This window comes from Phoxinus phoxinus (assembly GCF_949152265.1).
Source record: "Phoxinus phoxinus genome assembly, chromosome: 16".
Classification (NCBI taxonomy): domain Eukaryota; kingdom Metazoa; phylum Chordata; class Actinopteri; order Cypriniformes; family Leuciscidae; genus Phoxinus; species Phoxinus phoxinus.
The window spans coordinates 2550026-2563331 of NC_136891.1; the positions used below are offsets into that span (position 1 = coordinate 2550026).

At 36.7% G+C, this 13306-nt stretch overlaps 1 protein-coding gene across 3 annotated transcripts in view; it reads left to right on the forward strand.

Annotated features, from left to right (window-relative positions):
* Window positions 1-13306, forward strand: part of mia3 (MIA SH3 domain ER export factor 3) — a 29660-nt gene that overhangs the window by 10365 nt on the left and 5989 nt on the right. Inside the window, exons 7-26 of one of the 3 annotated variants that reach the window (XM_079639528.1) lie at window positions 440-571; window positions 1623-1644; window positions 2683-2771; window positions 2850-2927; window positions 3014-3124; window positions 3214-3285; window positions 5040-5144; window positions 5233-5355; window positions 6029-6104; window positions 7321-7376; window positions 7445-7535; window positions 7628-7766; window positions 8102-8264; window positions 8937-8972; window positions 9072-9139; window positions 9230-9327; window positions 10910-11023; window positions 11395-11463; window positions 12092-12141; window positions 12263-12319. In XM_079639528.1, coding sequence (XP_079495654.1) covers window positions 440-571; window positions 1623-1644; window positions 2683-2771; window positions 2850-2927; window positions 3014-3124; window positions 3214-3285; window positions 5040-5144; window positions 5233-5355; window positions 6029-6104; window positions 7321-7376; window positions 7445-7535; window positions 7628-7766; window positions 8102-8264; window positions 8937-8972; window positions 9072-9139; window positions 9230-9327; window positions 10910-11023; window positions 11395-11463; window positions 12092-12141; window positions 12263-12319 — 1749 coding nt within the window. The remainder of the gene's footprint in view (window positions 1-439; window positions 572-1622; window positions 1645-2682; window positions 2772-2849; window positions 2928-3013; window positions 3125-3213; window positions 3286-5039; window positions 5145-5232; window positions 5356-6028; window positions 6105-7320; window positions 7377-7444; window positions 7536-7627; window positions 7767-8101; window positions 8265-8936; window positions 8973-9071; window positions 9140-9229; window positions 9328-10909; window positions 11024-11394; window positions 11464-12091; window positions 12142-12262; window positions 12320-13306) is intronic. The other 2 variants (XM_079639529.1, XM_079639530.1) reach the window with 2 other exon arrangements.

The following is a 13306-nucleotide window of genomic DNA, read 5'->3' on the forward strand; positions in this document are numbered from 1 at the left end:
CCACACAGCGGTGTAATAATGCCATAGTGCTGTATTGTGACCCCTTCTTCTTATGCACGCAGCTCTCCTTAATTCTGTAAGTCCATAAAGGATCGGATAAAATCCCAAGGGAACTAAATTGGTTCATTTAAACCGAGTTGAAAGTGCTTATTATAGGCAGTAGGGTTTCATCAGAGGTGAAAGTCCAGTAAAACCCCTAGTGTTGTGTTTCTGTTGCATGTGGCTGGTGATAAGGGTCAATGCTAGACTTTGTTGCTTTAGCTTTGTCAATATAAGTCAATAAAAGAGTGCAGAAATGGATTTGACACACATCCAATGCAACTCTGTGGCATTCGGGCCCCTTACTAACTAAACTCGCAACTGACGGGCAGTGAAACCACAATTGTTTCTGGAATTGACATAAAACTGATCACATTTGGTGTGTTTTTGTGTCATCTAGGTGATCACTGCTCTTCCAGAGGAATGGCGACCGGGTCCCAATTTCCACGGAGTCCCCTGGGAGCCGGTGCTCGTCACAGCGGTTGTCGGGGCCCTCACGATACTGATGTTCTTCTGGAGGACGGTGCTCGCTGTAAGATACTCTATTCACACACACATTTATTTGTATAGCACTTTTCACAATCCCAGCTCTTATTTGAGATTTTTACAACATATGTTTTTGCACTAATGTCAGATTTATTCATTTAAAACTAAGCTGATCTTTTGGTTTGTGACTTTGTGTCCATCACAATGAAATATTTAATGTACTGGATTATCTAAAAACAGGCATTACTATATTATAATTAGTGCTGGGCAAAGATTAATCGCATCCAAAATAAAAGTTTGTTTACATAATATATGTGTGTACTGTGTATAATTATTTTGTATATATAAATACACAGACATGCATGAATATATTTAAGAAAAATGTGTTTTATATATATATATATAATATAATGCATGTATAAATATATATACAGTGTATATGCAAATATTTCATATACATACATGCATATGTGTATATATATACAATAATAATAATATTTATATATACAAAATAATTATACACAGTACACATATATTTATTATGTAAACAAACTTTTATTTTGGATGCGATTAATCTTTGCCCAGCACTAATTATAATATGAAAATCAGCAAAATATCATTGCTGTGATATTTTGCATGCATGAATTAGCTATAGCACTTCTACTACCTCTTAAAATATTTGATTTTCTGATTTAATATAGTGCTCGCTGTAAGGTATTCAATTCACACATTTATTTGTATAGTGCTTTTCATTATACACATCGCTTCATGGCGGCTTTAGAGAAAATGCATGAGTCCACATTACAATTTACAGTGATCTGTTATCAGAGGAAACTAAGTTATGTATTTCAGAAATGTACATAGTTAGCGAAAAATTTATTCATTTAAACAATGTAATAGTTTAAGGCAGAAACAATGAGCTCATTGAAGTAAGGAATACTTGTTTGTTAACAAATGATTATAACATTTAGAAAAATTTAGCATTGGTGGATGTTGATTCAGAGTTTGCGTCATCTTGTTTACATGATTAATGTTTTCATTCTTTTGAGATTGATTCAATTAAATCTGTGCCGTTCACCTCTTCTTTTCTCCTTTAGATCAAAGGAAAAACCTATCAATGTAAGTCACTTCTTAGCCTCTCCATGATTGAGATATCAGCTAAATATACATTATAGCAGTCTCTTAGGTTTAGGTGGTGATGGCATATACATGCTATGGCACTTTTACACAGCCGGTATACTACTTTTATAATTTATATGGATTTTACTGTTTTTAGTCTTCTCAATTTGAGATGGAGCTGCATGATTAATCGTTAAAAGATCACAATCTCAATTCAAACACCCAACACGATCTCATTCCTAAATGATTCAACGCTGTCTATTAAAGCTTTGACAAGTCCGTTCACAGTGAACATTCAGATCTGTGTTATGATCCAGAGATGTATAAATATGAAACCGCTTCACAAACAGTCTTTTCAACCACACAGTATCATTATTTCTTTTACAAATATTCATATTATCACAGAAGTACTGAGATAAAAGTATATAGTTCGGATATATATATAACACTGATTTAAAGAGAGTAAATCACCTTTTGAAAGTACATGGCGCTTCAATGATTGTATTAATTACATAGTTACACCAATAGGTGGCGACAAGTGACTGTTAAAATATTAAAAAATGTATTTGTCATTGAATCATTCATTCAAACAGGTAAAAAAAAAAAAAAATCTGATTAATTTTAACATTTTAAATAGACTGCAGCGATTAACATTATCAGAACCTCTTGCAAATTAAATATTTTAAGTTGTCTGTTCAGAATCGTGATCTCTGTTTGAAACTCGTGATTCTCAATCTGTCCAGAATCGTGCAGCTCTAATTTGAGATTTTTACATCATGGGAATTTGTTTTTGCACTGTCAGATTTATTCATTTAAAACTAAGCTAATCTTTTACATTATCAATTTTACTTTTAATTTATAAAATATTTAATGCACTGGGTTATCTACAAATAGGCATTACTACATTATAATATGTGAAAATCAGCATCATCATTGCTGTGATATAAGATGAATGAGGTCATGTGACCCACTTCTACTGCCTCTTAAAATATTTTCTTTTCTGATTTAATATAGTTTGCGTTGTATTTTATTTGACAGTAACAGAAAAGCAGCTCCGAGACAAGATCCAGCAGCTTCTCAGCGAGAAATCTGATGCTGTGAACAAGATCACAGAATTAAATGACATGGTAAGCATCAATGTTTCTTTCTCTTGGGTTTATTGATGAGCCTGATCAGATATAAACGTTTAATTTGTCTCCTCGCAGATAAAACAGCGTGAAGAACAGCTGAAAAACTCTGTGAAATCGCTCAGTTCCAGCCAACAAGAAATGAAAGGGCTGAAGGTGAAGCACGGCAGCAGGATTGATCTGTCCCCATCCCAGTCTCATCACACATTTGTTTAACGTGCTTTGTTGTTTTTACTGAGTAGAATCACCAGCAGAAGCTCCAGAGTCAGTGGGAGGAGATGTCTGGGAGTGTTTCACAGCTGAACCAAAAAATTGTGTACACACAGGAAGAAAATACAAATCTAAATGAGAAGGTAAGCTTTGATTTATGTTCTCTTCTGCCGTCGTGACTTTTCTCTGTCAGATTCTTCAGAACTGTTTTTGTTTTTCCTTCAACCAAAAGATTGGCAAAATGCACCAGAGAATCGAGAAATACCAGAGAACACTGAAGAACTACGACGAGGAACGTGCAAAGGTAATTTGTGCTGGATGAGCTGATCCTTTACTTCTTTGGCGGATCTACCGGTTGAAATTAGAAACCAGTAATAATGTCATGCGGGGGGGTTTTCTGTCGCAGTTACTCAGAACAAATGAATCTAGTGACGCGATTAATCTTCAATCTGCTTAGTTACCGTTGCTAACATTGACAGGTTATCCTACCACCACTTTTTCTTTCTCTTGATGAACATGGAGAGAGAAGCAGTTTGATTGAGTGAAGTATTAAACACTTTCCACTGTCAAGGAAATTAATAAAATCTAAAGTTCTTTAATCTAGCAATATTCCATAAAAACAAGAATTGTCCATTTTGACATTAATTATCAAAATAATTTTTTTTTTTTTTTTTTTTTGACAATTCATGATAAATGATTCAATTATCACCTTATTTTGTAGTCACTTGACCATGTTTATGAACATTTTGTATTAGTTGTCCAGGATTTCCCGCAGCACTTTGGAACTAAGGCGGCCGCCTAAGCAACACACGTCTGCCGCTTTAACTACGTCGTCCAAATAAGTTATATGAGCGATATCCGCCGTGTTACTCGGTCCTGTTTAGAGCTCAGATTCTCTGCCCGCGGCCGATATTTCCCGCCGCTATACTCGGGCCGGGCCCGTGATCTAGAGACGTGCGGCGCGGGACTAGATTTGATGGCCGATAGCGAGCGCGGGCAGTAATGCACTCACTCTGTGTGCGGCTGCAGGAGAATAACACGATTAAATAGAAATATATATGAATAAAACATATAAAAACTAATACATTGTTATTCATCTGTTGCAGAAAAGCAACAAGAACAACTAAAACAAAATAGAAACGATTTACAAGCCAGAGTTTCTATTTGTAACATGTTTGCAGCGTTGAGCGATGTAGCCAATCACAGACATATGTGTTGATTTCTGGAACGCAATGGCCAATCAGAAGCAATTTAAGATCATCACCGCTCAAAACTGACTTTTTGTTCAGTGCTGAATTCTGCATGCTGGCAAATCCTCTGATTATAACAAACAAAGTGTAGATATTATGAAAGATTCATTATGCAGTCAGCTTTATTGATAATAACAGATGTATGAGATCGTTAAGAACTGATGTCAGCTTCTTAGAAATTATTAAGGGACCGCGCATTCAGTCATGGCAAACCATGCACGCAGCCTGCTTGCTTTTATGTTAAATTAACTGTGGTTTGTGAATGTTATTGCTTTAATAACAAATAATTTATCAGGAGCATTTATACTGATGTGTATGGTAACGACACGTAGGCTAACTTGAAGGTATTTCATGGAGGTACAGAATTATTATTTTTTTTTTCTGACAAACCCCACCACCTTAACTAACACGTTTTCTGCGGGAAACCCTGGTTGTCTCATGTCCTGAAGATATTAAATGTTCTGTTCTGTGTTTGTTTTGAATTGATAACAGGTTCATGGACTGTCATGGAAAACTGAGTAAAATCAGTAAATCAAAAACATTAATAAAATCTAAAGTTCTGTAATCTAGCAGTATTCAATAAAAACAAGAATTGTCCATTTTGATTTCATGGTGACTTTAATTATCAACTAAATTTAGCCAATTCATGATAAATTGTTAAATTATCGCTTTAGGCATGTAGGGTTTTTTTCTCTAAAATGATTTAAATTAATAAATGATGTATCTAAACATTTGTGTTAGTCTCCTGACTTCTGAAGATATTAACGGTTCTGTGTGTTTCTTGGGGTTTGTTGTGAACTGATAACAGGTTCATGTCCTCATGGATGAAGCTAAACTCAGAGAAGATGCTCTGAAGGCTCAGGTTCTGTCCTTTGAGAAGGAAAACGGCGCTTTAAAAGAGCAGAAGAAATCTGTAAGTCTTTTTGCAGAGCTGTGAACTTGCACAATTCTGTCCTTCCGTCAACGTCAACACGGTTTAAATGATATTTATTTTTTGACAGCTCCTTCGAGATGGTAAAGACTGGCAGGAGAAGCACAAGAAACTGAGCGAGGAGATCAGGGTTTATCACAAATCCCAGAAAGAGCTGGAGGACTCTCTGCTGCACAAGGAAAATGAGATTGATGTGAGTAAAATGGGTTGCTTATGCAATACAGTGCATGTCCCTTGCTTTGCTTACCGTATTTTCCGGAGTATAAGTCGCATCGGTCAAAAAATGCATCATGAAGAGGAAAAAAACATATAAGTCGCACTGGACTATAGGTCGCATTTATTTAGAAATGTATTTCACAAAATCCAAGAACAGACATTTAATCTGGAAAGGCAAGTTATTCAGCTCCACAATAGCACAGAACAACAGGCTGAATAGGTGTCCAGTGTGTTAGCGTAACACATTAACAGTTATTCAGCTACACAACAGCACACAGAACATATACCTGAGGCTGAATAGGCTAAACTAACATTAGCCAGCGAGTCCAGCAAACAAGTTACCGGTAAGCAAGTTCACCAAGCTCCCGATCTCATTCCACACGACACTGAATCCACTGAACTCTTCCTCGGTGTCGCTAACTAGAGCGCCCTCTCGCGGCTGTAGACGGTAATGTTTTCTCTTGGTTCATCTCAGTCAGTATGAATTAATTTTGATATATAAGTCGCACCTGACTATAAGTCGCAGGACCAGCCAAACTATGAAGAAGAAAAAAGTGCGACTTATAGTCCGGAAAATACGGTAATTATTGTGTTTTCTTGGAAATATGATAATCCTCCCATGATAATCTGTGTGTTTCTCTGGTTTGTAGGTTTTGTCCAGCTGTATTGCAGAGCTCAACCGTCTGGGAGCCTGTGATCCCGCTGAACTACAGAAAGAAGATGCTGGTGAGCACTCTATTTATAACTTACATTTCTCTTTCTTTGTCTACACGACGAGTTGCGATTAGTGGATGCTCGTATCTAGATTGACTCATTAAAGTGCTTTATTGCACGTGTGAAATTCAGAAAGTTATTTACTGAGAAAAGAAGTCCTACCTATTAGGGCAACAAATAAATAATACATTTAATCATCAATTTACTTTAAGGTTGCCATGATTACAGCATTCCGTTTAAGAACTTTGTGTCAAATATTTATATTAATTTAAAACATGCTTTTTGCATAAGGTGAACATTGTAACCAAGAATGTAGTTGTGATCTGATGCATTTTAAATCCAACTACTCCTAATAAATTGAATCTAATCTAAGGTCACGTTCACACAGCAACAGAATACATTTGTCAGTCCTTAAAGGATTAGTTCATTTCGGAATAAAAATTTCCTGATAATTTACTCTCCCCCACGTCATCCAAGACGTTCATGTCTTTCTTTCTTCAGTCGAAAAGAAATGAAGGTTTTTGAGGAAAACATTCCAGGATTTTCTCCATATAATGGACTTCAATGGGGTCCAGCGGGTTAAAGGTCCAAATGTGTGTTTCAGTGCAGCTTCACAGTCTCGACACGATCCCAGCCGAGGAATAAGAGTCTTATCTAGCGAAACAGTCGCTCATTTTCTAAAAAAAAAAAAAAACTTTTTAACCACAAATGCTCGTCTTGCTCTAGCTCTGCAATGCATTATGTAATTTCTGTGGTGATATTTCCCTGTAAATTCAGAAAATCAAGCATTTAAGAAAAAATATTATTTTATTTTACTGTAGAACTAAAATGTTATGGCTGTCTTCATTTCTTCACTTTGAAACATTCAACATTTTATTTTGGCGGAAAACCACAGAGATCCCTTTTGTTGATAAGCTCTTCTCATTACTCATGTTTGGAGTGATTGTGCATGTTGCGTTTTGAAATGCGTGTTATAAGTGTCCCAAACCCACAGCACTTGCAGAGATGAGTTTGTGCAGAGCAGCATTTACTAAACATGAGCTCGTAAATCATGCGCTGCTCACGTGTAAATGAACACACTACCTCGCTTCACTCTGAAACACGCAGCGCATATATTTATTTAATTAATTTGCAGCCTTTGCTATTTAATAATCTCAATTTACCCTATCTCGGTTTCATTTCGAGGTCATTGGAGATTCTGAACATCAAAATGTCTATTTTCTTTCAGAGAAGAAGATGGACATCTCGAGAGTGCGAATCAAACAGATGATGGACGTCTCCAGGGTACGTCTCATTCTTGTGGAGGATTATTGAACCCTCTTCTTATTTTTAATACCGTTTCTGTTTCTCAGATTAAAGCAACTCTCAGTGTTGTTGAAGACGAGAGGAATCGCTTCATGGAAAGTCTCCTCACCGAGCAGAAGTCCAGACAGGAGCTGGAGGGTATGAATGAAGATTGTGATTTGTGCATTTGAATACATTGCGGTTTGCTTTCCACATCTTCATTTTATCCTGTACTTGTTTTTTTTTACTAGAGCAATATCAGAAGGTCATGCATGACCAGATGAATCTGAACAATGATAAAACACATCTGGAGAACCAGTTCAAGAGCCTGCAGCAGAGACTAGAAATCACCACTGAACTCTACCAGCAGAAAGAAAACGCCCTGCAACAGTGAGATCACACACATTATTCACACTGCACACGAGCGCTACATTAGTTAACGTTAAAGGAACACGCCGACTTTAGCTTATTTCCCGTATCCCCCAGAGTTAGATAAGTCCATACACACCCTTTTCATCTCCGTGCGTGCCGTAACTCTGTCTGACGCACCTAGCTTAGCACAAAGACTGGAGGTAAATGGCTCCAGCTAGCATACTGCTCCCAATAAGGAGTGATTAGCGCAACACTCTGAGCGAACTCTCTGCTCCTCACCACGGGGCTTCTCAGGTGCTGCGAGCAAAATCGCTTTGCACTGCTTATTCACAATAAGCTTCGTCTGTGCTCAGGAAATTGACTCAGGAGGAGCTGGAGAGACGCGAGAAGGAGACGAAGCTGACGGAGGTGGACAGTAAAGCTGTGCGGTCGGAGGAGGAGCTGGGAGCTCTTAAACAGAAGATCAAGGACATCGAGGAGGAGATGCAGCAGAACGAACGCTCTCTGAAATCTGAGGTGAGAAGCTCTGACTACAACACTCGCAATCTGACGCTTCATAGTCTCATTTAGTGGGTTGGCATTGGCCGATAGTGTCGGAAGCAATGTTATTTTGGTTTTATTTGAGTTTTATTATCTTTTTGTAACTTTTTGTTTACTTTTTAGTAATTTCGTTATGTGCTTTTGTCAATGTATTCTTTTTTGTTGTTGTTTTTAGGTTTAATTTATTTTTATTTTTGATTTATTTCAATTGAATAAGTTTAGTGCTTCAAGTTTATTGCCAAGGCAACAATTATTTTTGAAAAAGTTTTTCAACTCTTATGTTTTTTTTGTTTTTTTTTCAGCTTAATTTTATTTGGCAGATTTAAAAAAAATTGTTTTAGTTAAAGATAACCCTGTTTTTGGAAGCTGACCTTTATCTTGACTGCAGCAGGACTTTTATTTTGACAGCGATGAGAATGCAATGCTTTTTTGAATTTCAAATAACATTTTATTTTTATTGTTTATTTTTTGCAATTTAGTAAATATGTAAAATTATTTTTATTGCAGCAATTATTTGCATGTCATTCACTATCATTAAATTAAATAGCGTGATATCACATATAGCCTATTGGTTTTATATTGGCTACGGCCATCAAAAAAAAAAAATCCATATTGCTTATTCTTATCGCCCTGCCATCCTTCATATAGGTGGCAGTCCAGGAAAAGAAAGCCCATGAGAACTGGGTGAGTACCATGTTTTTTTTAGTCTTTATAATGTAAACTAGAAGCCTTTAGTCTTTAGGGATGCACTTCTGATACTGATAGCTTGTTGATCTTCAATAGTTGAAAGCGCGCGCCTCAGAACGAGCTCTGGTGGAGGAAAGAAGAGAGTTGGCCAACCTTCGTCAGAAGTGAATATATTCATCAAATCACTGTTTAAATGCAATTTCTCGACATCATTGCTGTTGTTTCTGAACTCTGATGTTTGTGCATTTATAAAGGCTTGTGGAGTACAGAGATAAAATCTCAGATATGGAGCAAAGTCTGTTCAAACACAACTCTGGACCCCCGGATCGCCACATGCCGCCGCCGCGGAGAGGTGAGCAGTTATCATCCAATTCAGCTTTCACAAGGTCTTTAAAGGGATGGTTGATTATGACTTTTCTAGCTGTAGTTAGTGTGTAATGTTGCTGTTTGATCATAAACAACATCTGCAAAGTTACAACGCTCAAAGTTCAAAGCAAAGGGAGATATTTGCTTTTAAAGAAATCGCTTTTTAAGGACTACAACAAACGGCTGGTAGGAACTACACGACATTCATCCCGGGTTAGTGACATCACCAACCCTAAAATTTACATAAACCCCGCCCCCAGAACACGATTTTTAGATTATCATGACAGAATATAGAAGATAACTACACATAAGCGTCATAAATTCATCAACTAACCATTCAGAAATGTCCTGTTCTTCTACATGTTGTCACTTCTTCTTGAGTCTCTCCATCATTGTCTGACTCTGGTTTGAACATAAAAGGCTAAAAGGTTTAGAAATTTTCAGTACATGTATGTGTGAGGTAAAAGGACAGTGTTGAAGCTCCGCCCCCTGTGCCGGGAGCAGCAGCTCATTTGCATTTAAAGGGACAGACACAAAACGGTGTGTTTTTGCTCACCCTCAAAAAGTGACAATTTTAACATGCTATATAAAAATATCTGTGGGGTATTTTTGAGCTAAAACTTCACATACACACTTTGGGGACATCAGAGACTTATTTTACATCTTGTGAAAAGGGCATTATAGCACCCCTTTAAAACACAACCAACCCACAGCACGTCTGCTGTGCACATGCTGTCTGACAGGCTTTTGTAATTGTATAATGCAGTAGGGCCGCATGATATATCGTTTTAGCATCAATATTGCAATGTAGTATAGAGTTTGTAGTTGATCTGTGACCCGTATGGTCCATAACGCTTGTGATTCACGGATTAATTGCAAAGTTTAACCATCATAGAGTGAGAGTTTATCATTTTCATGTGTTTTTAAGTCTTGTTAGTTTAAAGGTCAAGTGCATAAAGACTGGAACTCGTGCGCTGTTCCTTCCCTTTCTTATCTATTGGTGCATGACCTGACATATGCATGGAAAATCAAGTCAAAATGCCCGTCTTGACAAGTTTGAGTTGTAAACGAAGAAAGAAAACGGATTCTTGTCATTACCGTCATTGAATATGAATAATTGAATATTACCATCTTAAAGTGACAGCAGCCCAATTTACCCGCAACTGTTAGTGTCATCAAAGTTAATCAAACAACAAAAGAGAAAGAGAAAATCACTAATAAGACTATGCAGTGTTATTTTACATTTGATTGCTCAATGTCTGTACCTGAATAGTTAATTTACCTGAAAAACATAAAGCACTGCTTATTTTATCTGTCCTTTTTCTATTGCATTTACCTTTGATTGTAATTTTGTTTATTATGTTCTATGCAGTTGCACTACCCTACAAAACTACCCTAATTATTTCCAAATAGAGCTATTCAAGTCATCAGCTGAAATTATTTTCATCTCGCAGAAAAACAAAATCTCTAAATTTCATTTTTTTTCCATTATCGTGCAGTATAATGCAGTGTTGCGAACTGTCACCTGGCAGATTTTTTTTCTGATTGTGATGGTTTGGTCTGAACAGGTGATTCGTTCGGGCCGTCTCCTGTGAGCGGGGGGGCTCCCTCTCCTCCTCTAATGATAGAGGGTCCCGGACGCCCGCCCTCTGCACCTGTGGGGCGACGGGGCGAACCGTTCGGTGAGTCTTACCATCCCGACTCCTTTCCTTTTCCCAGCTTGCCTGTGTTTAAAGTCGCTGTGTTTTTAGATTTCCTCCCTCAGTTTCTCTCGTTTCTTTCTGTTGTCATTGGAAACGCTCAGTGAGCAGTGAAAATAACGAACTTTTTCATCTTATATTCTGCCTTTAGGTATCGAAAAACATACAAAACAATACATCAACTTGTCAAGCGTGTATTTCCCCTAACTATTTTGTGTTAATCATAATTACAAATGTAACCTGACATACACACTTTAAGGGAAAAACTTGAGGTGCCTTATGCAACCGGGCACCGATGTTTAGTCCTCTGGCTGAATAACGACCGGCTCCTGATCACTTGTGATCTGTTCCAGGTCCACGACCCCCGTCTGACCCTCACGGACGCTTCTCAGACCTCGGACACCCGCTGCCATCCCGACCAGGTGCTTTTGATACAACATGTTGCAAACCAGTGAAAACAGTAATAATGTGAAATATTTTTATTTTATAAACGGCAGATTTCTATGTGAATGTGTTAAAATGTAATTTATTCCTGTGATCAAAGCTGAATTTTCAGCATCATTACTCCAGTCTTCAGTGTCACATGATCCTTCAGAAATCAGTATAATATGATGCCCAAGAAACATTTATGATTATTATCAATGTTTAAAACAGTCATATTTTTGAGGAAACCTGACACTTTTTTTTCTTTCTCAGGACTCTTTGATGAATAGAAAGTTCAAAAGAACAGCATTTATTTGAAATAGACACTTTTGTTATATTATAAATGTCTTTACTGTCACTTTTGGTCAATTTAATGCATCCTTGCTGAAAAAAGAATACATTTTATCATCAAAAAAAAAAACTTTTTAAATAGTAGTGTACCGTTTTTTCCTCTCATTAACGTTTTATTACATTAACGTTTAAATACCCAATGTAATTTAAAATCTAATACAATAAATAAAATTAAATATTTCAACATTTTCATTTTTTATTATTATTTTTGTAATTTTTTTATTTGGTTTGCATTGCAGTTTTCGATGTGCCTAACTGTCGTTTTGTCTTTTTCAGAAATGTTTCCTCCGATGACATCATCACCATGTGCACATGACGGACCAATGGTAAAGATCACAGTTTTTTCTCTCTAAATGTTCACATGTGAGCAAGGCGATCTCCTGTAAATGTCATGCAGATGTAGATGTTGTTCTCCATTAAATGGCGGTGGGTGTGTTTGCTTTGAAGCAGACCGCACCGGTCACAGAGACGGCCGAGCAGGTCTCGTCCGAGCCCGTAGAGCCCGTGAGTACAGCAGTGGGTGATGGGATGGAGGGGGACGGGTTTGTGCTCAGTGGCAGGGTGCAGATGACACGTTTGGTTGTGGCTCATGGCTTTTGTCTGCTGTGTTTGGGTCTTCAGAGCCTGATTAAACACAAGTCAAGATGTGTTTCTTTTCACTTTCTAATCACCGTCTTGGGTCTTGTGTTCAGAATGCTGTGGTATGTTTAACAAAACTCATGTTCGTGAGTGAGTTCCAGCATGTTTTACGCCTGAAACATACTCTACGCAAGAACGCATGCCAATGATTTATAGCAATGCACGCTCGGTTTTGTTGCAATTCATAATGCAATGCAGCAAAACTCTTATCACCACAAGCACATGTTCTACCCAGGGTTAGTGTAGATAACTAAAACCAGAAAAAAAATTGTTTTAAGTTTAAAATTAAATAAAAAAAACTACTTTGATAATAGCGGTGGCCCATTAGTATGCAGGATAGAGCAACGGAAAACAAAAAAAACATGTTGAGACTATTAAATAAAATTGGGAATAGGTCCAAATTAAAGACTTCAGTTTATTTAATTCACGTGCAATAAGAACACAACAAGCGTCAGGTTTATTTTAGTTAATTTTTATTTTTGACTATTTTTGACTGGATTGAACTTTTAAAAAAAAATTTAATCACCAATATTCTGACAAAATAAAAGCTCTAGGGTTTGAAAGTGAAGAATCTAAGATATAAATATTACTATTGGAACTACTATAGTGTAAAATAAAAATATTATAATTGACAATTTTTTTTATTTTACTGTACAATTGTAATTTAACTTAAGATTTCTGTTACATTTTTATACTTAGAGTTAGACTAATAATCATCATTTTTAATTATTATTAATTAAAGCTCGAGACTTTGAATTGTTAAGCTTTAGAGTTTGAAAGAAAATAATTTAATACAAATATTAGTATTGTAACAAATATCAAATTTATTTTTAGTTTACAGTGTAATTGTAA